Consider the following 25,958-nt stretch of genomic DNA (forward strand, 5'->3'; position numbering starts at 1 on the left):
TCCACACCTCAATCTTCACCAACCCGCACTTGTCAGCGAGGTGAAGCATGGTCAAACAATCCCGAGACCAATACAGCGTGTCGGAGGCCTTAATTTAGCAGTGGCTTTACAAACGGCTGTACATTATTATTATCAACATCATCAATATCCAGAACACACGCGCATATTGAGAGATGTTGCATCAATACATCGACGTTTTAATAGTGCAGTCTGGATATGCAATGCGTTCATATCCTGAGCATGTTGTGTACCGTGGTCCGTGGGGGTGTTGGAAACGTGGGGGGGGGGGGTCGGATAGAAATATCTCTGAGCTGCTTTTAGATCATCGCGAATATGGTTCGCGTTGCACGAGTGAGATGGACTGTGGCATCGCAGGGCCGTGAGGGATGGTGACGGCTGCAGGGGAGGCCTCGGCGGCTGATGATCATCATAATCATTTATTAGACGACGATAGACGTACCGCCAACAGTCTCGAAATTGTCACGTCAACGCACAGCAATCCGTACATCAACCGCCGAACGAAACTTATGAATAGGGTCATATATTTTGGTGTTAATAAATATATATTTTTGGTGTTAATAAATATCTGCAATTTTGTCCGTCCCATAGGTATGCCCGCCAGCTATGCACGTCGAAATTTCATTTTGAAAAGAAAAAAGCGAAAATGTGTGAATTCTTAAAGGAAAAAAGGAGAAACACTCACCCATCGCCGTGAAAGGCGTACGCTCACATTACACGGGGTAGACCGACACAAGCATTCCATTTACACAAAATAACGTGCCTTTATTTTGTTGTAAACTACATCACCAACAAGAAAAAAAACATTTGACATTTCTGCATCAGCAACATCACGCGATGACAAACGTGCACAGAAACCAAACGAACATGCTAACACTATTACAAAAGGCTACGATAACGACAATAACAAAACAGCGAACTCGAAGCACATACAATTGTACAGTAAATAAAACAAAAGGACACCGTTTCATATTCGCAGCTTTCTCGAGTTGGCGTCGAAGAGGCGTCCAATTGGTCACGCTCAAATCTTGGGATAAAACGCAGACGGGTCCCGTACTCCCCTCTGAAAGGCAACAGCAGCAGCATCACCAGCAGCAGCAGCAGCATCACCAGCAGCAGCAGCAGCATCACCAGCAGCAGCAATGAAGTGTCAGTGTGCGCATCGCATCGCACGATACCCATACTTCACCTGGCAGGGACGACGGTGTGCATGGGTGCGGTTGCAGCCGACCGACCCACACCGCGCGTCGCCCGAGTGGCTCCCACTCCCAGCCCGGGTGAAATTGACAGTGAAATGGGCACAGCCCCTGGGTGAAAGGGAAATGCCTCGACTGCATTGGCGGCCAAGCCTCGCAGCAGCCCCCCACCCCCCCCCCCCCCCCCTTGTCTGCATGCGCAGCACGTGCGTCCGTCTTTCTGCGCCCGCATTCATTATGTGACGGAATTTACACTCGGGGACCCGGTAGGGTTGTGTTTTTTTTTCTCTTTTTCTCCAACCCCCCCCAACTCCTCCCTCCCCCCACTTCCTCCCCCCCCCCCCCATCCAACTCCTCCATAGCTCGCGCTCTGTTTCGCGAGGTTTCACCCCGTGGATTTTCCCCCGGAATATCCAGCCTCTCTCTGTGCCGATATCAGTGCCGTGCTAATCCAGCTTGGCCAGCAGTGCGCACTGGCCGACTGCCTCGCCCGTTCGCTCCACGTGCGACGGGGAAGAGGCCAAACGAGTTTCGGAAGTGTGGGCAGCGGCCAGGGCATTTTATCACTTTTGTGTGTGTGAGCGTGTGTGAGCGTGTGTGTGTGTGTGAGCTCTCTTCCAATTCGCTCACACACACACCCCAATCACATCCCCCCCCCCCCCTTCATTCCCCATCCCACCACCATCTCGCCGCACTCCCACCACCCACTACCACCACCACCACCGCTTCCCCCCCCTCTCCCCCACGCACCCACATCACCACCCCTTCCATACCCCCCCCCACCACCACCACCTTCCCAAGTCTATCCACAACCACCACCCCCCATTCAGCCGTCCTGTCTCCTCCTCAACCCTGAGCCACCACAGCAGCAGCCCTTCGGCTGGAAGCTGCGCGGTGGCAGCAGCAGCAGACAATGTTCGTGCGGGACGGCACCACTGCTCTGCGCGAGACCACGGCAAACTTTTGCTGCTAAGAGGACTTTTTTGTGCGCACTGCGAGCAAACAGCGGCGCACAAGTTTTTTTGTTTTCTTTTAATCTTTCCGTCCGGGTGGTTAGGAGTGATTTAAAAGAAAATAATTATATTTTTTGCCAGCTGATATTTTTTTTTTAGATTGTAGTTGTTTCAAAACTGTTTGGACATTGGTCGGTTTTATTTATTTATTTAGTATTTCTTTTTATCTATATAAACAGTAGACATTTAATTTATACAAGTCACTCTCTCGCTCGATCCATCGCGGCAATGATCAGGATTTTCCCAGACTTTGGCTTTCAAGCCACGATGGAAGGCGGTGGTGGGTCGGCTCCGGGCGCTACTGGCCCGGCCAGAGTGGTGGACTCTGGCAACGGAGCGCCTCCCAACGTGCTCGGCTTGCCCTCCTACCAGCAGAGGTAAGCACTGCCACAGCGCTCAGCAGCCACCTCCAAGACCCATCTCATACACGTGGACAGGGCCACTCATGACCGGCTCTTTGCCAATGCCTTTCTCAGTGTCTCTTGCCTCATGGGCAATTAATTGTCTCGCAACTGTCACCCTAGCTGCGCGTGGCAATTGTGACCACGGCTGCATGTGTCCGTTGCTATAAGTTCTGTGTCTGTGTCATCGTCATCAGCCATGGTCGAAGAGGCACACGAATGATAAACGCTCTCGATTCCAATCATTTGCTGCTGGATGAAGGCCTCTCTCCCCATGGTTCCGCCACCCCTCGCGATTCTGCGATGTAATAATCCACCTAGCACATGAACTCATTTCAGTTTGTGCAATAGTGTGGTCCGTGATATAGAAGGTGGCGTGCTGTGTGCGCGTTGGGGTTCGTGTGTGTGTGTAGTTAGATAGATGTGTGCATTGTACGCATTGCCTGCTTGTATTCCGTTCGGGTGAGTTTATATTTTGCATCATACCACGTACGTGTATAAAATATACTATTTATTAAATATTGATACACTCGTTCAGATTTTAATATTATACTCGTTTGGTTCGATAGGTTTATATTAGGTTTTTGTTGGTTCACGGATGAATGTTTTAACATACTATAAGAATAAAAAAAACATCTAAACTATGAACTTATCCTAATTCACTATAAAGTGTGTGTGTGCTGACACATACATGCACACACACACACACACGTTGTGTATGTTAACTGCATACTACTATTCAGACGCCTTAATTTGTCACTTCAATATGAACCTGCATGGTTAATCCACTATAGCGCATCTTGTGTATTTATTGAATCTTAGCATAGTAATGTCCAGTCACACGTATAATTAATATAGGCGCTGTGCACACACATACTTGTTTAGCTTGCATTTCATTTGTTACAGTCGATAAGAACAGAATTATGCACACCTGAGAGACATATTTTTTTCTTTAATATATACATTTCCTAATTCATTTTAAGGCACTTATCTTTTATCAAATAGTTAACGGATGAGGTTCTCTCTTAAACAGGTTGCTCATTCGGGTTGCTCATTATACCCAAAAGCAACATGAATTAAAATGAGGATGCAAAGATGTACATAATAACAAATGTTCTCTCTATTCAAATCAGAAATTCGCATACCGGGTGAACATGCATTGGTTCACAATGTATATTTTTTCTTGTGTATAAACCCATTATCATTGCTGCGTTTCACCACCACGCAGCTGCTCACGATAATGTCAGCTAATTGCACGGCACAGTTCATGAACCCATCAACACCACAAGTAAGACAGGTTCTTTAGACGGGGTCTGAGCAATTACTTGTGCCGTGTAGCAATAGGCCATGAAAGTATTAATAATATATACTTTATAAGGGCCCACTCATATTGGCTGTCCATTATTGTAAAACGTAAATATGCTTTGTAATTGGTGTGAGCTTGTACACACACTTAGGCCCAATTGAGCGAGTGCACCTCCAATAAGCATAGTTGGCTACGTACGGCGCGAAAGAAGTTCAACATACACACAACAGAGCGCGCGTCTCACATGCGCTGGGCACTTCGTGATGTCATCGCGAGCCCCGCGACATGCGATTGAGATCTTTCCAAGAAAATACCTCCCAAGAAAATTTGATAAAGGCGCCCGCAATGAATGCAATAATTTAAAGTGCGCTGTGCCCTGGAGGGCGAGGGGAGAGCAAAGAGGGAGCGAGGGGAGAGCGAGGGAAGAGCAAAGAGGGAGCGAGGGGAGAGCGACGGGAGAGCAAAGAGGGAGCGAGGGGAGAGCGAGGGAAGAGCGACGGGAGGGCGTGGGGTCTAAATCATCCTCGTCAGGAGCTGTCACTGTGACTGCGTCAAGTCACAAGTGCGCTCGTAAATTGAACTTTTGTTGTTTGCACTCAGCGACGAGCGAACATCCAATCCCGTCTCAAAACGGTGACGATAGTAATATTGTTTTTAAAAACAACTGCACTGATGATCTCGCCTATTCCCACCCTGTCTCTACGAGTCAGAATGTACGCGATGTCTAACGTTGGCAGCTCGAGTAAACGCCAAGTTTTGCTTCTCGCCACACCTTTAAAAAAAAATGCTTCACGAAGTAATTATGCTCAGTCACTCTTCAATGACCATGCTTGTGTTTTTTTTAGTTTCCTTAAATAAGGAGCAAGGATAACTTAGCACAAAGTCATCGGCGCTCATGAACGCACGCACCATTTAACAACAACTGGAAGAGGACGCCCGTGTTGGTCGGAGTTTGAGTCTGGTGGCGCATCTAAATGGTTTGTTGAGCCTATAATTGTTTCGACGTGGAAAAGGGGTTGCTTGCTGAGGGATTGTACAAGAATTGATTTTGCTTTGCTCAGATACGGCTGGCTAGCAATGGGATAATCACACTGAATCGATACGACGCTAGGCTAATGTGGAGAACAAAAAGCGCAGTTGCAGACGTCGTTCAGAGAGGTTCGCCCACCGGATGGATTTATGGACGTGACCCTGTCTCCTAGCCGGGAGGTGATGCATTGCCTCTGGGCGCTCATAATGTATCGCTTGCAAGGTGGACCTCATAAAAGATCGGCCTGCATCTGAAAAGGACGGACCTTCAGAAGGTGAAAGCAATTGAGTGATCCTGAAAAAATAAGGACGGAGCGATAAGAAGATCAGACGCACGTGAATTCCATATATGCAAATTAATTCGTTGGGCTAAAGTCATTAATATAAATAACATTCACGACATTCATGATTGCAATTCATTAATTAAAGATGGTGAAAAAGTGGTGGCGGAGGTATTGTTAATTAATCTGTTTCACGCGTTACATTTTGCAGCCAAATTGCAGGAACGTGAGTGTCGCAAACAAAACGAATATGCGTTTGGCGGATAAATTATTAATCGATTACAAGGCCAAATGCACGATGGTGTGAGCGTCTTTACTTGGTTTTGTTTGCACAGCCATTACATGATATATGAAGGAACGAGAAGGCGTTACAAAAAAAACGATTTTCACAACACACAGGCAGTGGTTTGGCAGATAAATAATAAAACACCACAGTTGCAGCAGAAAGAAAGAATTGCTCGGTGAAATTAGGAACCGCTGGAAACTTTTTCAAGGCTTCCGGCTGGAGTGCGAAACGTTTTGATATGTGCCCATGCACTCTCGACTGAATGACCCGCAGCAGACCATGTGCTTTTGTTGAAATTTAAATGACCACGGTGTAATGTTGGCCGTCACGCATTTTTCGTGGCGATGCAGTCGATGTACCACACACTGCAAAGTCTGAACGGAAGGCGCGGTTTGTAACGTTACGTAATTCATTACGTCGCAAGCTCGTTCCATTTTCTTGTCCGTTTTGCATCAATTCACGCGCAAAACCATTATCACTGCTCAAGAGATCACCGTCAAATTCATAATAAATGTTGGAGGCATTTGTGTATTGTGTCTTTTTTCTTCCAAGAACAGAAATATAAACACCTAAATAAATAAACAGAAAAAGGGAACTCATGGATATGAGAATAAAAAGAGCAAATTATCATGACATCATGATGACTGGTAAGATAATTTAGTGGGCGTGGGCAGCAAGGAATGATGATTGATGAATGAAACTGGTGATTGAATGGCAGTCAAAGGAGAGAATACGCCCAGGAGGATGCCCGGCACAGAGATGGAGCGATTAGGTTAGCTCGTGCGGTCCAGCGGCGAGATGGATTGTGGCATCGCACGGCCATGAGAGATGGGAGAAACGCGGGGAAGCCTTCATCCATCAGTAGATAGAACATAGCTGCTGATTATGGCAACACGTGTCAATATGGTAAGCTTTTCAAGATGAATCCCTGCAGTCACAAAAGCTTTAAATCGAAAAATAATAGCATAAATTAAACAAAACATTGATTCGTAAATGTTGGGTGCTCGGTGCACGTGTGTTATGGAATGTACAAGACCGTACAAATAATGCTTATAAAATAAATCATTCCAAGCCGTTTGATCATCCAATGTTGGATGAAGTCCTCCCCCACGAAATGTTGGTCGTGGCTGTTGTAGACGAAATTTCACCACGCCGCTCAGTGCGGTTTGGCGAAAGAGGCGACCCGGGTCAGTTTCAGATAACACTTGCCACTGTTATTGGTCCTGTCCGGGAATCAAACATCGGGGTCGCCGTGTCCACAATGCTGTGCACTGACCCGACTGCACCACCGCTTCCCCTACACTACAAATGGAAAGAACGTCCACCGAGGAGACGGAGCGAAGCGATCCGCTCGTGCGCGTGCCCGCAGATTGTTACGTCACAGGATCGCGAGAGATTTGGCGGCAGCTTGAGGGAGACCTTCATCCAGCAGTGGATTGACCACGGCTGATGATGACGATGAGCATGATGATGAATATGCTGTATATTTAATTCCCTCGTAACATCACCGCATGCAATTGCAGTCCTTGCATCATGAGCTGGTGAGTGGGATGAAGTGGTGTGCCCACTGAGTTTGTGAGTGCAATTCATTCTCCATGTACTTATTTTGGAAAAAAGGAAAACACCGTCTAAGGGAGATCTCTTTTAAGCGGCATCTGAACAACCAGCAGTTGGCTCTAGCCCGCAACAATGCCAACATTGTAATATCAGGCCAATTTTCCATATTACACGGTAATTGAAAAGTCCCTGAAAATGTATTAAAAGTGTAACAGTGCATAACTAAATAAAATCACACAGAACTGACCATTGACATTTCTTACACGTGCTCTGTTTAAAATTAACATTTGTTACAAAAAAAATTTGCACAAAAAAAAAACTTTCTCGTGAGGCAAGACATTTTGAGGTGCGCACTTTAGCAAATGCATGAGCAGGCTTCATTTGAAGAGAGGCCAACTAATACAATTAAATGTGATGTTTTGCATACACGTGCGGGAGCTATAAAAGTAGGGGACTCTGACTTACGTAATGTTTGAAGTGTAAAGAATGGGGCAAAGGATGACCAGGGCTGCGCATTTGCATAATAAGCTGTCGTAGTTTTTTGATGCCACTCTTTGAACCTTGTCACTATCTCTTACTCAGAACAGCCACGCACAAGACAGCCAGTCGCACTACAGTACCTCCGCTGCCGCTTATTACATCGTGTGTTCTCTCTGTGCGACATGACACAAATCAATTGATGATGGGTGTCACAAGCCCTCTGCGAAGAACACAAATAATGCTACGCTCGGTGTTTTTTCTTCTTCTTCTTTTTACCGTGTACCTTTAATGACACTAAGAGATGCGCTATTGTTGGGACGTTGTGTTTTTTCTTCTCTCCTTTGGTCAGTAAAGATGATGGACGGGCACAACAAACACAAATCGAACAACATTGAATCCTATAAACAAAAACTTGATGGATAATTATAAAATAAACACTGCGCTGTCATTCATGCCTGCGTTCAGATTGTTGCAAATATGTAACTATAGCGTAGGAATACAAAAATGCACGTAACCAATGCATGTTTTTAAACAATATATGCATATTTATGAGTTTCCGAGTAAAATTGAAGATGGTGCCATTCATTAAGTAGCAAAACTGAGTCTACGCTACATAATCGCGGTGAGTAAATCCACACGACGTGAAAAAAAATAATGTAAGACTGCACGTAAGTTTGTGGAATGTTTTCCTCTCGTGTGCTACTGTTGTCAATGTTTAGTTGTAAGTGTGTTTAATTGCCACGACTTAATCGTCTGTGTTTGTGTGTGTGTGTGTCTGTTGCAGATTTTTGAGATTTGAAAAGGGACAATGGCACGTGATGGGGCAAAAGTGAGTTGGGCCATCTCGTTTCTGTATTGAAGCAAATCGCTGTGTTCAATGTTGGTGCGTGACTTACGTTTCGCATTTACCACGTAGAACCAATGTCTCTCATCCACTGTCGATTTCATTGCTGCGTACGAGATGAAACTGTGTTGGATGAAATGCGGAATAATACAAAAAAAAGATGCACAACTAACTTGAAACGGGAAAAAATTCCGTGCAATTGTATTTAGACTTTTAATGCCGTATTACATTTTACAAAACAAACACGGCATCCTTGAGTCTGAAATAGACAGATGCCTGATGAACGCCAGTTGGTTTGAATTTTCATCATTTTAACGCTAGCTATATGTGCTCTCGCCTTATCAAGGTTGCAGACTATACATCACACTACACATTGCGAGCCGTTGTTAGCGTTTTAGTAGCATTGTATTACATATTTGTAAAAAAAAAGAATAGAACCACAATAGAGTTCTCAATGAGGATTTACACTCGTGCCATGCACTTAATTAGCAAATCTAGTCTTCCAAACCGTGTTTGTTATCTCAGTGTGATATAGTTGAAGAATTTCAGTCGGAGGTAGTGATGGATGTTGTAAATTATAAATAATTTACATTTGGATTCAAAATAGACATTATAGCGATGTTAACGGTGTTGAGTAAATCATCATTCAATGGCTGCTTGAGTGTTTTTTTTTTCACTTTTACATGGATACATGTTTTTTTTTTATTTACTGTTATCATGAAATGCATATAAACTGAAACCTAGGAGTTGCGTTATGAGAACTTCATTGGATGGAGAGTACCGTTAGGAATGTGCCAGAGGAGACGAACTTGACGTTGCGTTCAAGCAGATGGTTGTCCCACCGTCCCTGACGTTGTGCAAACATAAAACAATGCTCATGCATTTGTCCACCAACACTTACATTTATATCCGAGCGATGTGTTACCAGGTTCTAAACAAGCAGCGTTAGATCATTGATCCAACGAGACCGTGATTATTATGTAGTCTCTGAGCCCAAGTAACGCACAACTTTGACTGATCCCGAGACATTTGGAGAAAAGCAAAACACTTTCAATAAACAATATATACGTATTGTATATACAAGACCACCATATAAAATGTACCTTGTAAAGCTCAATGAACCTGCTATATACAACTAACGGAATAAAAAAAAACCCGCGTATGGATGTTGAACTTCTTTCGCACCGTACGTAACCAACCGTGTCAATCGGATGTGCGGGAAATGTATTGATTCAGAAATAAACTTTGTTTTTCTGGTAAGAACCCACTGATATGCATGACATGTATGCTTTATCCTTCATGAGAATGGCATCCACATATTTAGCTGTCCATCATGCTTTAGGATTCTGCACGCTGACATAAAGAGGCGTGACTAAATGTACAATACAATAGAATTTGTATTAATGCGGCATCGCAATGCGACTACGTCAATGAGATGTGGGCATCGTTGGGAAAGGAGGGATGCTTATTTGTTTATTTTAATAAAGAAGCAGTCATTCATAGGCAGGGGAAAAAATAAGTCGGTGTTGAGTCTGCACTTCAACAGCAGCAGGGAGCCGACAGCATGGAGGGGTGGGGGGGGAAAGAACTCCAAACTATGGGGGCGGCAGCAGCAGCAGCAGCAGCAATAACATCAGCCTTGTGTCTCATGTTTACACACACATCGAGCATTAGCGTGAAATCTCCCCCCCCCCACCCATACACACACAGAGTTTGCAGCAGCACTACCCCCTCTCTCACATCTTCACCTCTACACCCTCGCCCCTTCCCCCAACCTTTTCCATGAGTTCTCTGGGAGAGGAGTAGTGTTAGCAGACATGGGTCATCTCAGAGGTGTGCCGGGGATGAAGGGCTATGAATGGGCCCTTTGTCACCTTTGCGTTCTCAGGCAAAGGCGGGCAGGGGAGCACACGGACCTTGCTGTAGAACTTGGCAGTGCAGGCTTAGTCCGATAGGCTTAGGGAATGTGTCCCGCTAAATTGAAATAAACTCCCCGGAGATTCGTGTTGAAGGGTCTGTGTCACCTTCGTGATAAAAGTGGAAGAGTTGAACACAAGAAATGTTGTTGTGGCTGCTGCTGCTGCTGCTGTGCAGTTTGGCTCAAGGATTTTACATCAAGTCTCCCCTCTCGCTCTCTCACCGCTCAAACATGACCTTTGAAATGAAATACATACACTGGCTTGTCCGTATGTGTGTGTGTGCGTGCGTGTTAAATTAATATTTATAATAGTAAAAATGAAGCAATTAAACATCTGAATTGTTATTGTATCCCCTCATCTGTCATACCATTTGCTGAAAATGTCAAGTTTATTATTTCCAGCAATTTTTTGCTGAACATTTAGGTTCAAATTAATCAGGCTAGAATGAAAGTTAGTAATGCCCTGAAAAACAAATCATATTGAATTGGGATTGCAGCACTATACTTGAGGGAAAATCTGGCCCATGCTACGTGAAATTACAATGATCAGAAGCTTGTTGTGAAATGTTAGTTATATATTTAAAAAAACATGTTGAATTTTCTTCAAAAATGTAATGAAATCAAGACGTTTCCACAGCAGAGGTGCGATGGCTAGCCACTGAGAGCATTTGAGACAGAACTCTATCGGTTATGAAAGGAACGTCAAAAGTATATTTACACGATAAGGCGTTATTAAGCATATTACGAGCGAGCCTTGATGTGGTAATGCACAGGAAACATTCAGGGAATCTCATTCGTCGTGAGCAATAGATGTGGGGGGGGGGGGGGGGGAAATAACAAGGAGGCGTTTCACCAGCAGAAAAGTTGCACTGGACATCTGTGAAAAAGAGCTTTGTAGCACATCTGATTTCTCCAGGATAAATAAAGATTCGAATAACTGGATAATCAAGTGAAAGATGCAAATGATAGTTTGCTCCCTTGTTGGATCATTGACCGGTGTAATTATTAAAACGTACAGTCCATGTCTTAGTGTCGGGGCTAAATTGATTCTGTTTGGGCCATGGAACAACCCTCCCCACCGCCCCCCCCCCCCCCATAGATTCTGTGACTGTTTTTTTTTGGGGGGGGGAGGGAGGGGGGGGCTTCATTCAATTTCGTAACATCCCTGTGGGCATTACCACGAGCTTTAATAAATGGCTTCTTCTTCGTAATGAGTTGAGCTCCACTGTCATGCAGATAAATGATTCTGATGGAGGGAAGTATATATATTTTTTCTTCTTTTATCAAGATTTTTTTTCTTTCCTCTCAGCGAAGAAAGCTGGGCTCCGTAGCAAGGCTTCCAAATTAATCACCCATCTCCTAATGCAAAACTGTCTGAAGCCAGACACCCGGCTGCGGCAGGCCCATGCTACCATGTGCCCGCGGAAAAAGGCACAGCGCATCTGCTTAGCGCTTAGCCCCTCATTTCGTTGAAGAGCATTTGAAGTAGCACGTGTCATTTTATGTTACCTGCTGGGATAAGTGGAGGAAAAACAGATAATTTGAAGTGAAGTGCATTGCAGGTAATCGCATACAAATGGACGCTTGAGGGATCACAAGAGGGGTTTTTTATACAATGGACGAAAAAGGCTTCCTTGTCGGGACTTAAGGGCTGTACACGTCCTGATAGTGGAATTCACTGTTGTTAAATGTCTTCGAAAGTAAAAAAAGAGCAACAATGATTGTTTTGGGTACGTTAATAATTCTGCTCAAGGGTGATTTTGCATCTGCAGCCAGTGTTACAGATGGGCATGCACTGCTACAATCAAAATCACGCGTACAGCATTACCGTTGTGCATTTTTCGTCAGCAACGTGTAGCACAATCATTTTGGTCACGTCACAATGCATCGTTACGGACACTGACATTTCATACACATATTACTTTGCCAACGTATCCTTAAACAATAGACCGGCACGTTGCACAAAAGATAAGTTGAAAGCAGCAAAGACATAGGCAACAATCGAGTCCTTTTGCGTCAAGGGTCAACCAGAGCACAAGCTTGTGTGCTGTAGTAAGTGAGAGGGCAACGTTGGAGGGGGGATGAGTTGGAGTTAGTGAAGGGAGAAGCCCCTTGATAGCGTCTGGCTTCACTTGCCGACTTTGCAGGAGGCAAAGTTGCGAGCTGCCTGCCGACCACTCCACTAACCCACCCGATGAGCCAGGCACAGCGGCGAGGTGTTCGGAGGCAATTGTGCGCAATACCTGGGATGCCTGGTGATATTTCGTTTGCCTTTGTCCGTTTACTGTGGCTTGAACGATGTACCCCCCCCCCCCCCCCCCCCCCACTTTCTGCGTCACCCACAACAGCGATTTGACAAATTGTCACCATTCTGGGTCGCGATTTGATTAAGGATTGTCATCATTTGTTAACATTGTGGTGAAGAATGGTTAACGCCTCTAGTGGGTTACAGCGGTGATATAAACCCTTCGCATGCAACATATATGAGGTGGAAAATATTGATCCTGACACAAGTTATCATATACGATTATACGCATGTGACGTGAGCTTTAGAATCAATATTAATCGATGAATTTATGGAACCATTCCACCCCTAATCCGTCCCCAAAAATCCATTGATTTCTGACTCGAGTGCGCAGTTAGTTAAACTAGTTAGTTATACTATAAACTATATATATTTTAAACATTTTTTTTATTTTACCAGGTAAGGCTCACTGAGCTATATAGCTCTTTTTCAGAAGCGACCTCAATGAATTGGTTCATCATGTGGAAATGTATAGCAGTCAAATACTCGAAACCAATGTTGATTCTAAATATGGAGGCAAAACCTAGAGAGACCCAGAGAAATATCCACGCGACCACGGGGAGAACACGCAAACTCCAAATATACAGGCGTCAGGGTCGGGATCGAACATACGACCTCGTGTCTACCAGGCGAGGCGGTTAACATTTTGCCACCGTAGCAATTGTGATGTTTGAATTAAAGACTCTCACCAGCCATTGCGAGACAACATTGGGACGATAACAATCAGATGGAATGGATAGCAGTAACACGTGGATTGATTTAAACTTCATTTTCACAATTTTACGATTGCTTATTTCAATATAAATAAATAATTATGCGTTCACATATTTTTATTCAATAGCATTGTCTTTCTGGTTTATTCATGATATGCCTATTTCTCAAACGTATATCTTTGTATAGATTTTGCATCCATGCATGATGGGATTTTTGTTCACGCTGTTTTAATTGAGTACATTTATCCCCTTTGCATTATATATCCCAGGTTGTGTCTCTTTAAAAAGATACGTTGTCTAAATTGTTTTTTCACTGGCCTCCAGATAAAAGAAATGGATAAAAAAATGCCACATCCTTAAATTACCAGACAAAAAAAAGAAACACTTGTCAAATGTTGTCATGATAAAACACATGAAATATTAATACGTCGTTGTGCCATATACTCGCTACTATAAGAAACTACCTGAGGATAATGTGTTTATGAGGCTGCTGAGCTAATGGCTCCTAACAATAATAATTTAACACATTTCATGTCCACGCAATTCTTACAGTGCTTGACTATCACGAAGGCACTCCATTGCACAGACCGTTACAATCTGCCAGTAAGGGGTGATGTCGCTTTGTGGTTTTACCCAATTAGATCATTTGTGAGTAGAAATTATCCAAATTTTGGTCAACTTGGACCATGATGCCGACACACATGGCACACTATTTTCTGAATAATATCATGGGATATTTAACATCCACAGTGAAGCAGACGGTGCGATATCTAAGTCAATCAGGGTGGCCGCTTGGTACTGTGAAGCTCTGCAAAGAGCCGCGAACCTGCTATTGTCTGACCCTAATTTTGAGTTGAAGGCGCAGAGCAGACAATTTAAAACAACAACAGCAGCAGCAACACTTGTTGCCTCGGTCACAATATTTACATTTAACATGAACTTGCATTGAAAGCGATCACACATTAACTACATTTTAGAATCATACCCAGCTCTGAGACTGCAAGCAACTTCGAACAGGACACAGAATAGTTATGGATTTGCTCATTCAGACGAGGGCCCAGTCTATTGAGCCAATATAACAAATTTGCAATTTAGATAACGCTTGCAATATATTCCTGTTGAGCTGTAGCAAAATAAGGATTGTTCTGGATTCCGCTAAAGGCTAAAATAGACACGATGTTGTGTTCAACATCTCTGCATCTTTTTCCACAAGCGGAAACTATTTCCAAAAATAAAAAATAAAACGTCTTTAAGTATTTCATACGTAGCTTTCTTGATTTGTATTTCATGTGTGTTCATGCTTGTTAAAATAATGCAAACGCTTTGCATTGTACTCGAAAAAGGCAAAGCGGCGCTCACTGCGTCTGAACGGTATTCAAATACTCAGATAATCATTTGAAAGAAAGTCGACAAAATCTCCTCTCCCCGTAGAGCAAAGCCAAAACACATGTACGTCGCTGTGCATTGTATACATTAAATTAGTGCGTGGCATCTCTCGAGAGGTGATTGCGATTTTTATTTAATTTTACTCCTGGTCAAAAATCTGCCCGTCGCTTACATTGATTTGAAATATTGTGTAGATGCAGTTAAAAGATACAAACTTAACCTCACTCTCATTTATATTTTCTGCACCATCAAGATACATCAACTATGGTGTGACATTCCTAAGTTATTGCCATGGTCCTTGAATGAATGGATTTGTTTTTTATGCATACATTATGCAGTTGAGACATTGCTAAGGACAGAGGCCATGCTTAACCGTGGAGTACAATGGGACTGTGTGTGTTATAGTCAATTGGTGCTTGGTGTGTCAGCATTTGTCGTGTGGAGTATTGGGAAAAAAAACGTCAATCATTTTACAAAAGACCCTCCGTGGATGCAATAAAGAAATTAAACATCGTTCTGCTCTGCCAAGTGTGGTATGGATCCACCCACTTTTCTAACGGTTTTGCTGAACACAATATTGTTTTTCAATCGGTTTTAAGCGCAGCAAATTTACAAAGCTGAGTGTCCTAAGTAAGTAGTACATGGCTATTGATTCAGCTGAAGAATGTGTGGGAGGTTATTAGGTGCATTTAAAGGCATTCCACATAAGAAACAATCCCGACAATAGACCAGTTCAAAGTGTCCGTATACTATAGAGCAGGGGGGGGGGTTTATCCATTTTTTTGCTCTTAGTGAACAAACGAGCAGAACACTCATCCATGCAATGAGCGTGTGAAACCTCATGTGCGATGCCTATCCTGAACCCCTCTTCTGCTTGAAAATCCAATTGGCTGAGAGCGGTGGCCAATTTATCAGCATTGCCCAATAGTGGGGATACTCCATTAGTTTGCTCTTGTTCCTGTCCACACGTTCGCCGCATTGCTTTGTCCAATCTGAACCCAGCATTAATTGAATTGAGTAGTCGGCGGCCCTTTTGTGGAACTGAAAGTTGGATCGCCTGGCTGTGGCCCCTTTTTTCGCTTCTGCTCGTCATTTGTATGAGTGTATGTTGAACTCATTTCGCACCGTACATAGCCAGCCATGATAATCGAGGGTGCAGGTGGAAGGACAACGAACTAACCACAAACATCAGTTCGAAGGAAATGAGTTTTTAATGTAGATGTAAAAGTGCATAGTTCCAGTGGCTTTCTAATATTAGAAGGAAGAGCGTTCCAGACGGCTGCAGAAGCGCATCTGAAAGCGCGAGAATCGGTGACCACCGTCTTTGTTCAATGGTTAGCCAAAAGCCGCTGTGAGTAATGACCTAAATTCGGGCGATCACAGTTTATACTACTTGTCGAGATCAGCAAGGTGTTATAGTCCATTTGTGGCAAGCACTTTCTGTGTAATAATAGCAACCTCTTAATATATTTGTTCGGCAACTGTAAGCCAATGCAGCTCACCGAGCACTGGAGGGACAATGTTCGGATCTTGTATTTTGCAGATCTTTATCCTGAGTGTGTATGTGTAATAATATGATCAACTGGACAATACATTTTCGCACTAAATACCATCCTGCATGTGAGAGACGGGGTAATTGAAATAGAATGCATATTTAATAATAATTTACAGGCTTTTGTCAATCAACTGCTGGATGACAGCCTACCTATACCATGCTGGTCATGGGAGTTGTTTGACCATACTTCACTGCACTGGTCAATATGGGTAAAAATGGATTGATGAATGGGGAGGGGGTGGGTATGGGAGAGGGTGGGGGCATGACTAGTTCAAATATCATCGCCATGGCCAGGAATTTAACTGAGGTACCTAAGCTCGCAGCGCAGTGCGATAACCACTGTACCACCACTCCATGCCGTTATCTGTTATTCCTCCCCTTGGCCATTTATTTACTTATTTACATATTTTTGCTCTGACCAGAGATGTTCAGTGCCTTTTAGAAAGGCACTTCATACATGCAATGTATTATTATACATACATATATAAGGTTATATATGTATATATAAATTTGTGGCAATCTGTTAGAGTGATTGTATTGCCTTTAAATGTAGATATCATACAATTAATTATTAGCAATCAAGTTTTACCATTATCGCACCTCCAATTAACACGTTTGGCTATGTACGGTGCGAAAGTAGTTCAACATACATACTATAACTATACATGAAGTTGTACATATAGTTTTAATAAGCTTTTAAACGTTTATATTTCCCGTGTAATCGTAATATACTTAAACGTATTATTTTCATATATTGTAGAGGGTATGATAACGCTATAAAATGCTCAATTAGGATGGTGTTATGAAATTAAAGTTGTAATAAATAGAATATATCTTCTTTGGTTCTTTCGGTAAAGTCACGTAGAATGAGAATAAATAATAAAATAAAATAAGACAATAAAATTCTCACGACGTTTCGGCCACAACACAAGTAGCCTTATTCAGGTGAAAGAACAGAACTGTCGGTACGACAGAGTTTGAATGAACGCTGCTAAGATTTGCAGCGTCTTTTAAGCTCGGTGAGAGGCGTGGAGAGCCTTGACAAAGGAGTTCACCTATCAAAGCAGGAGCATTTAGCATTGAAATAGCTGAGGGATTAGCTTGTGACAGAAATAGCTGTGTTAAAGTCATAGTTTACATATCAACAGAGGCATTTCGTATATGAACGCTAACGGCCTCCAACTACCAACTATCATAAAGTAAACCGATGTGAAAAAACTAAATCTATATTACATAAATATAATAAATGTACTTTAATATATTCTTCAATAAGCTGAGCTATTAATCACAACGCAACTGGGTATACACTACACTATATAATGAATACCATATAGTAAACCAATAAAAAAACAAAATATAAGCTCCCTCAACGTTATCAATAAACTCTATATACTCTCCAATCAGCTGAGCCACCAACAATAAGTCGTTATATATCAATGCCATATGGCGAAAAAAGGTGGGGTTTTTTCTCTTCCCCTCAACGCCAGCACCACGGACAGCGACGTTCAGGCGGACGAGTCAATCCATGCTCGGAACGGAGTAGGGGGGAGAGGGAAACAACTACAATGCGCTGTTATACTCCATGTTATAAACCATACCATTAACCGTGGTGAGAGAGGTATTAAGAGGCAATGCCAGCGAAAGAGCTGCGGTCTGACGGTCACCGTAAAATACAAGTAATTAAGAACCGAAATGGTTTAAAACATCTTTCCAATGGTTACTAAGCCAGAATCCATCTTCTCGGTTGAAATTGTCTCTGTGCTTGTATATGTGGATGGCTTCATGAACGAATCTCTCATGGTAGCCAGTTGGCTTGCAAAGAATCTCCGTCTTGGAGAAGTCAATGTCATGTGAACCCACTGAATTATAACAGCGATCTGCCACGGCAGAAGAATTCGTCCTACCGTGTTTCAAGTCTGCTTTATGTTCACGGATGCGGTCCGAGATATGTCGTTTGGTTTCCCCAATGTAGTTGCTACCACAGAGGCACTTTAGTTTGTAAATGCCTGGGTACTGTATGTCTGGAACAGCATCTTTTACAAATGGAACCAGATCACGGATTTTATGTACTGTGTTGAATCGGACCTGGATCTTGTGTTTATTCAGGATTTTGGAGATCTGTTTAGTGACCCCTGCAATGTAGGGTAAGGTGATGGTTTTGAGTGGCTCCTCAAGAGGATCCTTCTTCATGACTGGAGTGATGGCTTTGCGGATTGTGTAGTCGGAGTAACCATTAGCCCTGAGAGCCTGGTGTACGTGCTTGAGTTCACTGGCAATGTGTTCCTGGTCGGAAATGCATTGGGCTCTATGGTATAAAGTCTTGATGAGAGAGTTCTTCTGGGATGGATGGTGGTGGGAATCCGGTTTCAAGTAAGCATCTGTATGGGTAGCTTTTCTGTAGACAGAATGGCTCATTGAACCATCAGGTCTCCTTTTAATTAAGACATCCAAAAAGGGTAGCTTGCCATCTTTTTCGACCTCCATGGTAAATCTGATGGATGGGTGCATGGAATTTATGTGGTCGAGAAATTGGTCTAGAGCAGGCTGGCCATGTGGCCAGATGACAAAAGTGTCATCCACGTACCTCTTCCATAAGGTCGGGCATAGAGTGGCAGTCTGGATGGTGTCAGTTTCAAATTTTTCCATGAATACGTTGGCTACAACCGGAGACAGGGGGGAGCCCATTGGGGTGCCCTCAGTCTGTTTGTAGAAAGTTCCATTCCAGGTGAAGTATGTGTTGGTTAAGCAAAAAAACCCCACCATTTTTCGCCAAATGGCATTTATATATAACGACTTATTGTTGGTGGCTCAGCTGATGGAGAATATATAGAGTTTATTGATAACATTGAGGGAGCTTATATTGTTTTTGTTTTTTTATTGGTTTACTATATGGTATTCATTATATAGTGTAGTGTATACCCAGTTGCTTTGTGATTAATAGCTCAGCTTATTGAAGAATATATTAAGTACATTTACTATATTGATGTAATATAGATTTAGTTTTTTCACATCGGTTTACTTTATGATAGTTGGTAGTTGGAGGCCTTTAGCGTCCATATACTAAATGCCTCTGTTGATATGTAAACTTTGACTTTAACACAGCTATTTCTGTCACAAGCTAATCCCTCAGCTATTTCAATGCTAAATTCTCCTGCTTTGATAGGTAAACTCCTTTGTCAAGGCTCTCCACGCCTCTCACCGAGCTTAAAAGACGCTACGAATCTTAACAGCTTCATTCAAGCTCTGTCGTCCCGACAGTTCTGTTCTTTCACCTGAATAAGGCTACTTGTGTTGTGGCCGAAACGTCGTGAGAATTTTATTGTCTTATTTTATGTTATAATTTTATTCTCATTCTACGTGACTTTACCGAAAGAACCAAAGAAGATGAATCCTTGCAGTCACGAAAGCTTTAAATCGAAATAGAATATAGTTTCATATTATTTTAGGGAAAATTCAACATTAATACCACATTACAGCTCAATAATATCCAGAATTCGTCCCTTGCACATGAGCAGAAGTAACGTTTATCGGTTTACTATATATAGCATAAAGGTGCGGCCCTGCAATTGTCTGATGACGCCACTGCTGGTTGAAAAGTTTTTCCGCTGGGTGTGAACAGCTGATCGCCTGATGGTGGTGAACCCATTTATACCACTGTGGACTGAAGCGCACCAAGATTTGAGAAACTTGCCCATTCCCTTTAACTCCCGTGCCGGGAGATTGAATCGAACCGACGACCTCTGGATTGCAAGTCCTGTGCACTTGCTGACCCATTACACCATTGCTTCTCGCCTCTAAAATGCACACGCATTACAAAACAAATACTTGCCACTCTTCCTTCGTGCATAATGTTAGAACGAAAAGTGGTGCCTCCACGTATTAACAAAAAAGAAACATTCAAAACGAATTAAACATTACGTTAGGTGTGCATGAAAATAACTTAACGAGTACAATCTTTTACATACGTTTCCCGCCAAAATTGTACCAAGGCGAGATTCACACCAAGTTGAAATGGTCACAAAGGACCTCGGAAACTCGCCCCAAATTGCTGATAGTAAAGGCACTGGCGTGCTGAGGGACAATGATGATTACATTATTTAGCATCGTGTGAATCGGATCCATATATGTGTGTGTATGTTGAACTTCTTTCACACCGTACGTAGTCAACAGTGCCAATCGGAGGTGCGGGGGAAGGACAGCAAACTAAACACTAAAAGCAGTTTTAAAGAAATGGGTTTTCAATCTGTGAGGATCCATGAGGTTCATAATTAAAACATAACCTTCAAAATGGTCCGATGCGTTTTAATATTTTGCAGAGGTAAAATAATTTACCGCGCTAATTTGATGTGGTTATTGCAACGAAAATATTTCCAGATCAAACATTATACATGTGATCATGCAAATGGGGTGATTATAAAATTCAGTGCAGGCAAAGTGTGGCTGTGAAAACCAATGAGGAAGAATGTGGTTGCTCTGCTTTGCATAAACATTTTGTATTGTCTTAGAGCAACCTGCATAAAGGAACATGCAGTGGATTCTAAAACTGTTCTTAAAAACCTTCCCTTTGTGGAGGTGGCTGGGATGGCTCAGGTTTCAGAGCTTGGAGCTGGTGCCATTACGGTCTTGGGCTCGAATCCAGGCAGTTTCATTGATCAAACTGGGCCATTTTGGTCCTGCACTTAATTTGGCTATATTCCAGCTCTGAGACCTAAAATTACATATTGGTTTGATCGTCATTTTGTGAACATCACTCTCATATGAGAATAGGTTTTCCCCTTTTTTCTGGCAACAAAACAGGTGTTGAGGTTTTGATTTAAAGCTTTCGTGACTGCAGTAATTCATATTCTTAGCTCTTTCGGTAAAGTCACGTTGAAGGGAAACAATAAAATAATAATATTTTATTGTTTCCCTTCAACGTGACTTTACCGAATATTATTATTTTATTGTTTCCCTTCAACGTGACTTTACCGAAAGAGCTAAGTATATAGGTGTTGAGGTGTTAAAACACCAAATTGAAACCTTTTATAAGGAATTATGTCTGCATCAACCACAATACTTGTGGTCAGAATGCAAACAAAAAACGTACTCTGATAATATGATGCATTGTCTTTGAAACTGATTGGTCCACACCAGAGACAACTTTTTTAAATTAGCCTAGTCCCAAACGGTGTTATAAAAAAGGGGAAAACCTATTCTCATATTTTGGTACTGGCAAAGGAGGTCCCATGATCACTCTCATATGCCGAACAGACGGGAAAGTACTGCCCTTGTGTATAGACCAGAGGTTACTTAGAAGGATCTCAGAGGTAGCTTTTCAATATCTGCTTCCGTGGGCCGTTCTCTAACATAAATTGTTTCAATGCTTTTGCGAGATATCCGAATTGAGAACACAGTGGGGATACATTGTGAAGGAAATGCCAAATGAAGAGCCTTGCTTTGTTTACAATGCACATTTCTTTCCTTGTACTTGGGTTGTGTAGACGACATTGCGATATTAAATTTCAATGAAGCATTCACATGTACTTGGTAACATCGGGCTATATGCAATCATGCAACACACATGCATATAATACTTCATTCCATATCAAATAAAGATCCAATATTCTGGAGGTGATTTGGCAGGGTTAAATTTAATTTTGCAGTATTTTGGTAAAATTAAATTTCCCCAGTATTTTGCTAACGTTATTCTTCTAAAAGGCCGTTTGCACAATACACATTTGCTCGTATAACAAAGCGTTAAAAAAATAATGTATCTTTATGATAGGTTTTTTATATTAAAGATGGGTTTTGGCGATATTGCAGTAAATGTGTGGCGATTTGCATATTGATACAGACACAGTTACTGTGTAAATTACAGTGTGGCGGGGTGGTTTTCTGCCAAAAAAATTATTTTTGGCCCATGGGAATTTGTCGTTACTTGGTGGCTCTTTGGCAGCATTATCGTTGCAAATGATAGCTGGCAGCACAGGCTGCCAAAATATGTGGGCTTCGTTGGCAGGGGGTGGTAAAAATGAAGTAAACACTGCCGCTAAGGCACGAACAAATTTGAATTTTGCCTCCCGCCCCAGTAAAATCTGATCCATTCTCTCTGGTTAGCTGTGAGAGAGACGACACTATGGATCTGAACGGAACTTTCCTCCCGCAGACCGGCGAAACTAGTTAATAAGCAAATAAACTACGTGTCAATCATGTTTTTTTTTTCATTTAATAATTTAGAGTCACGTAATGAGAGCAGATTCTTTCATTACCAAAGTCATTTTCGGGCTGCTTGTAATTGATCGGGGTACGGGTATAATAAATTTCATGTCAAATTTAAATTAGTATTTCTAAATTTGTATACGTTCTGCTGCGAAATGCTGAAGTGGCACAAATTGCACGGTAAAATTCTGTTTGTAAAAAAAAAAAATCTATTTTACTTAATGAGAAACCTCAGTTATCTCGCATATTGTTCATGTAACAAATTCATTATCGTGTTATCTGGCTGATCGGCGTGTGTTGACGGGAATGAATCGAGACATTTTTAAAAAAGATGTCCGCTCTACTCTTAAATAAAATACTCAACACATTCATCAATATCTGGCCCTTTTTCATTGATAACATCTATCTGCGATGAGGAATTTGCCATTGCCAAAGAGGTTTCTTTTTTCTTTCTTTCCTCTTCAGTGCATTGCAGGATATCGAACCGCAATGCGTCTGGTGAAATCTAAACGGCAATTTTTTTAAAAAAATCCTCCTATTAGCAAAGCACGCGCAAGAAAATTCACGCAACATTATTTGGGCTGCAAACAAACAGGATCAATTTCATTGCGACTGGTCTATCGTTCCCCCAATGTGTGCGAGAGTTCTCTGTAGTCTCTCAGGTGGCTCTTGTGCCGCATCGCTGTGGTGGTTTGGGTTTTTCTGGGTACTCTGCAAAAGCCCGTGAAGGCATCACAAGTGCCCGTGTGTCATCTCCCTGTCCGGGCTCGTGGCGGTGGGTAACCAAACCCCAGGGCTCGCGCACAGGTGCCGCTGACAGTTACGCTGCCAGTCAAACGTAATTTCAGTTTTGGGCCATAAAATGTGTTATTTAATACCAAATGGGGATAGTGCAGTAAATTTTCTTTGGATTCTCTAATGCGATTTGTGCGCCTGCTTTGAGGGTTTGATTTTTTTTGTTTTAATGAAGAACTTGACAAAAATATAACTTGGGTGATATTAAATTCTAATTATCACCAAGAAGGCATAGTGAGATAAAACAAAAATCTGTGTTGTTACCGAGGGAATCGTGACTTATATTCTTTATGCGGTGAAACAAGGACAGTATGTATTTTTCGCAACCAAAACTGGCGCATGTCGCTGTCGAAACGAGGGCTATTTCTGAATTTATGTGTCAACATTCATTGACAGTTAAAGAGACTGTTTATTCAACAACACCTCTCAGGTTGGGAATGTCTCTATTATTATCTGCTTGTGGCGGTTGTATTGCTTTTCAGCTATTAGGATAGCAATCTTTCGAGTAAGTGGATGCTCGGTGAACTTTGCGCACATCAAGATGCCAAAACAATCTAAATACCAGTGCAGTCCAGATCGATGAGACCTCCCATTATAATTGGACTCCGAGCCGTTGAACTAAAACAACAGCAGCAACCATTTTTTTGTTTTTTAAAGGAACAGAGACGCACAGACCACAACTGCCAAAATTAAAAGGCGACATTATAGTGTCTCCATAATAACTAACTGTACAGCCAAAACGGCTTTGCAAAATGTAGCAAATAGGGTTGTGTTTTTATGCTTTATTAAACAGATTAATTGAAGCTGCAGCCTTTGGTGACAACGTAAAATTGATACAACTTTTTTTTCATATTTTACTGGAAAATGTGAAGGTAAAAAAAAGTAAGTCGTTTTTTTCTTCCTTCCATTTTTTTGAAAAACAAAAAATATTAATATCTCTAATAAGGATAAGGGGTTAGTTGAGGTTGAACCAAATAGTTATGGTTTTCAAGAACCACTTGTCTGCTAAGAAATGCAATAATGGGACAAGTTACGGTACTGTGGATATTAAAGCAATGACCAGCTGACCCATCCATCCTGGCCAGCTGTATAATGAGTATTGCAGTAAAGTAGGAAATTTCATCTACCCATAACTATTTCACTGGCTAAATAGTATAACTTTTTTTCCTCCCTATGCTTTCAACGTATTTCCATAAAGATGTGTTAGCATGCATTCTTAATTTGCACCCCTCTGCCAATATTCTGTTAGATGAAGACTTTCTGATGCCTTTTTGCTCATGAAGGATGTTTGACCATACTTCATCATGCTGGTCAGTGTGGGCGTGATGATGAAGATATTTGTCAGAATCTGCTTGCTGGGTTCGTAGTGCAGTGCACTAACCACTGTGTCACCGTGTAAATCGGTGTGTATAAAATAAGCATACATGATGCATTGTAAGGGGTCTTAGCGGAAAATTAATTGACAGTATTAGTGGTCAATACAAATTTAGTTGGTAATATATGCAATAAAAGTTTACATGCATATGTAAAACGTAATAATATGCTGCTTTGAAGCTTTAATGACTGCAGGAATCCATACTTTTTGGTTCTTTCGGTAAAGTCACGTAGGTAGAAAAATAAAATAAAAAATAAAATATCACGTCGGTTTTTTTTCCCGCCTGAGGACGACCGCTTGTGCTGCGATCGATACGTCGTGATTTATTATTTTTGATTTTATTTTATTTTTCCTACCTTCGTGACTTTACCGAATGAACAAAATAGTATATTAATATGCACTCTGTAATTCCGTTCTGGATTTAAAACAAATTAAAAGCCTTTTGTCGGTATTTAAAATCTCAGCAGAAGGAGCTCGAGTTACTGTACATATACAATGTCCATATGCACGTAATTATTCCGGTAAATCTACGTTGTGGAAATTTGTGCTTTTGTCAGAAACATCAACAAGTATATGAAGTGTGTTCAGCATCTTGTCGACGAGTAGCCCAAGGGGAGATAAAGGTGCAAAAGTGAGGACTGGAAGCAATATCATTGCCTAACGGTAGCCTCAAAGCACACAATCATTGCTGGACGACATTCAGTGCCCTCCTGATAGCCGACCAGGGGTGTAACGATGTGCCGAGTCGTCGATTAATATCGATTCACAAGTTTACCGCACATGCATAAAACATCGCAGGTGTAAGTATCGACATTTTCAACTCGAATGTGTTGTACGTAAATGGGCTCAAGTGGCCCGTCTAGTCGCCAGAATTGCTAAATTCGCCACAATGTAAAGGAAAATACATATTTTTTTCAATCAAATATTTACCTTGAATCTCAATGATTCGTCATTGCGAAGGGTTCTCAAATGTATTTTGCCCAAAATTAGTTTGTTATGTCGACTTCATGAAACAATACATCGCAACCAAAGACACTGGAGCAAAAATGTGCACTTTGTCAATTATTATAAATTCGATCTTAGATAATTTACATTTTCTGTACGTTCAGAAATATAATTTCAATGACATAATTTTTGAAAACACATTGCCAATTAGTCACCGCCATCATCATGATGCATGTTCTATCTACAGCTGGATGAAGGCCTCCCCAGGTTGTCGTCATCTCGAGTTCCTGCGCGTGAGCAGATCTCATTGCTCCATCTCCATGATGGTCCTGCTCTCCGGCGTGTTCCAACCTCCAG

At 42.0% G+C, this 25,958-nt stretch overlaps 1 protein-coding gene and 1 long non-coding RNA gene across 3 annotated transcripts in view; one reads left to right on the forward strand and one right to left on the reverse strand.

Moving 5' to 3' along the window:
* Positions 1–757: 757 nt before the first annotated feature.
* On the reverse strand, positions 758–1,390 carry LOC142924787 (uncharacterized). The gene is made up of 2 exons (XR_012941859.1): positions 1,208–1,390; positions 758–1,081 (listed from the first exon to the last, which is right to left on the reverse strand). It is a non-coding gene; the product is annotated as an uncharacterized LOC142924787 (long non-coding RNA).
* A 604-nt stretch (positions 1,391–1,994) lies between these two features.
* Positions 1,995–25,958, forward strand: part of LOC116943123 (neuronal PAS domain-containing protein 3-like) — a 114,004-nt gene continuing 90,040 nt past the window's right edge. The window contains exons 1-2 of one of the 2 annotated variants that reach the window (XM_076067577.1): positions 1,995–2,604; positions 8,352–8,396. In XM_076067577.1, the coding sequence (XP_075923692.1) occupies positions 2,456–2,604; positions 8,352–8,396 (194 nt within the window). In that variant the 5' untranslated portion in view covers positions 1,995–2,455. Of the gene's footprint in view, positions 2,605–8,351; positions 8,451–25,958 lie in introns of those variants that run through there. The other variant, XM_076067578.1, reaches the window with a different exon arrangement.

This window comes from Petromyzon marinus, chromosome 17 (genome assembly GCF_048934315.1).
Source record: "Petromyzon marinus isolate PM22_M1 ecotype Great Lakes invasive population chromosome 17, UKy_Petmar_22M1.pri1.0, whole genome shotgun sequence".
Taxonomy (NCBI): domain Eukaryota; kingdom Metazoa; phylum Chordata; class Hyperoartia; order Petromyzontiformes; family Petromyzontidae; genus Petromyzon; species Petromyzon marinus.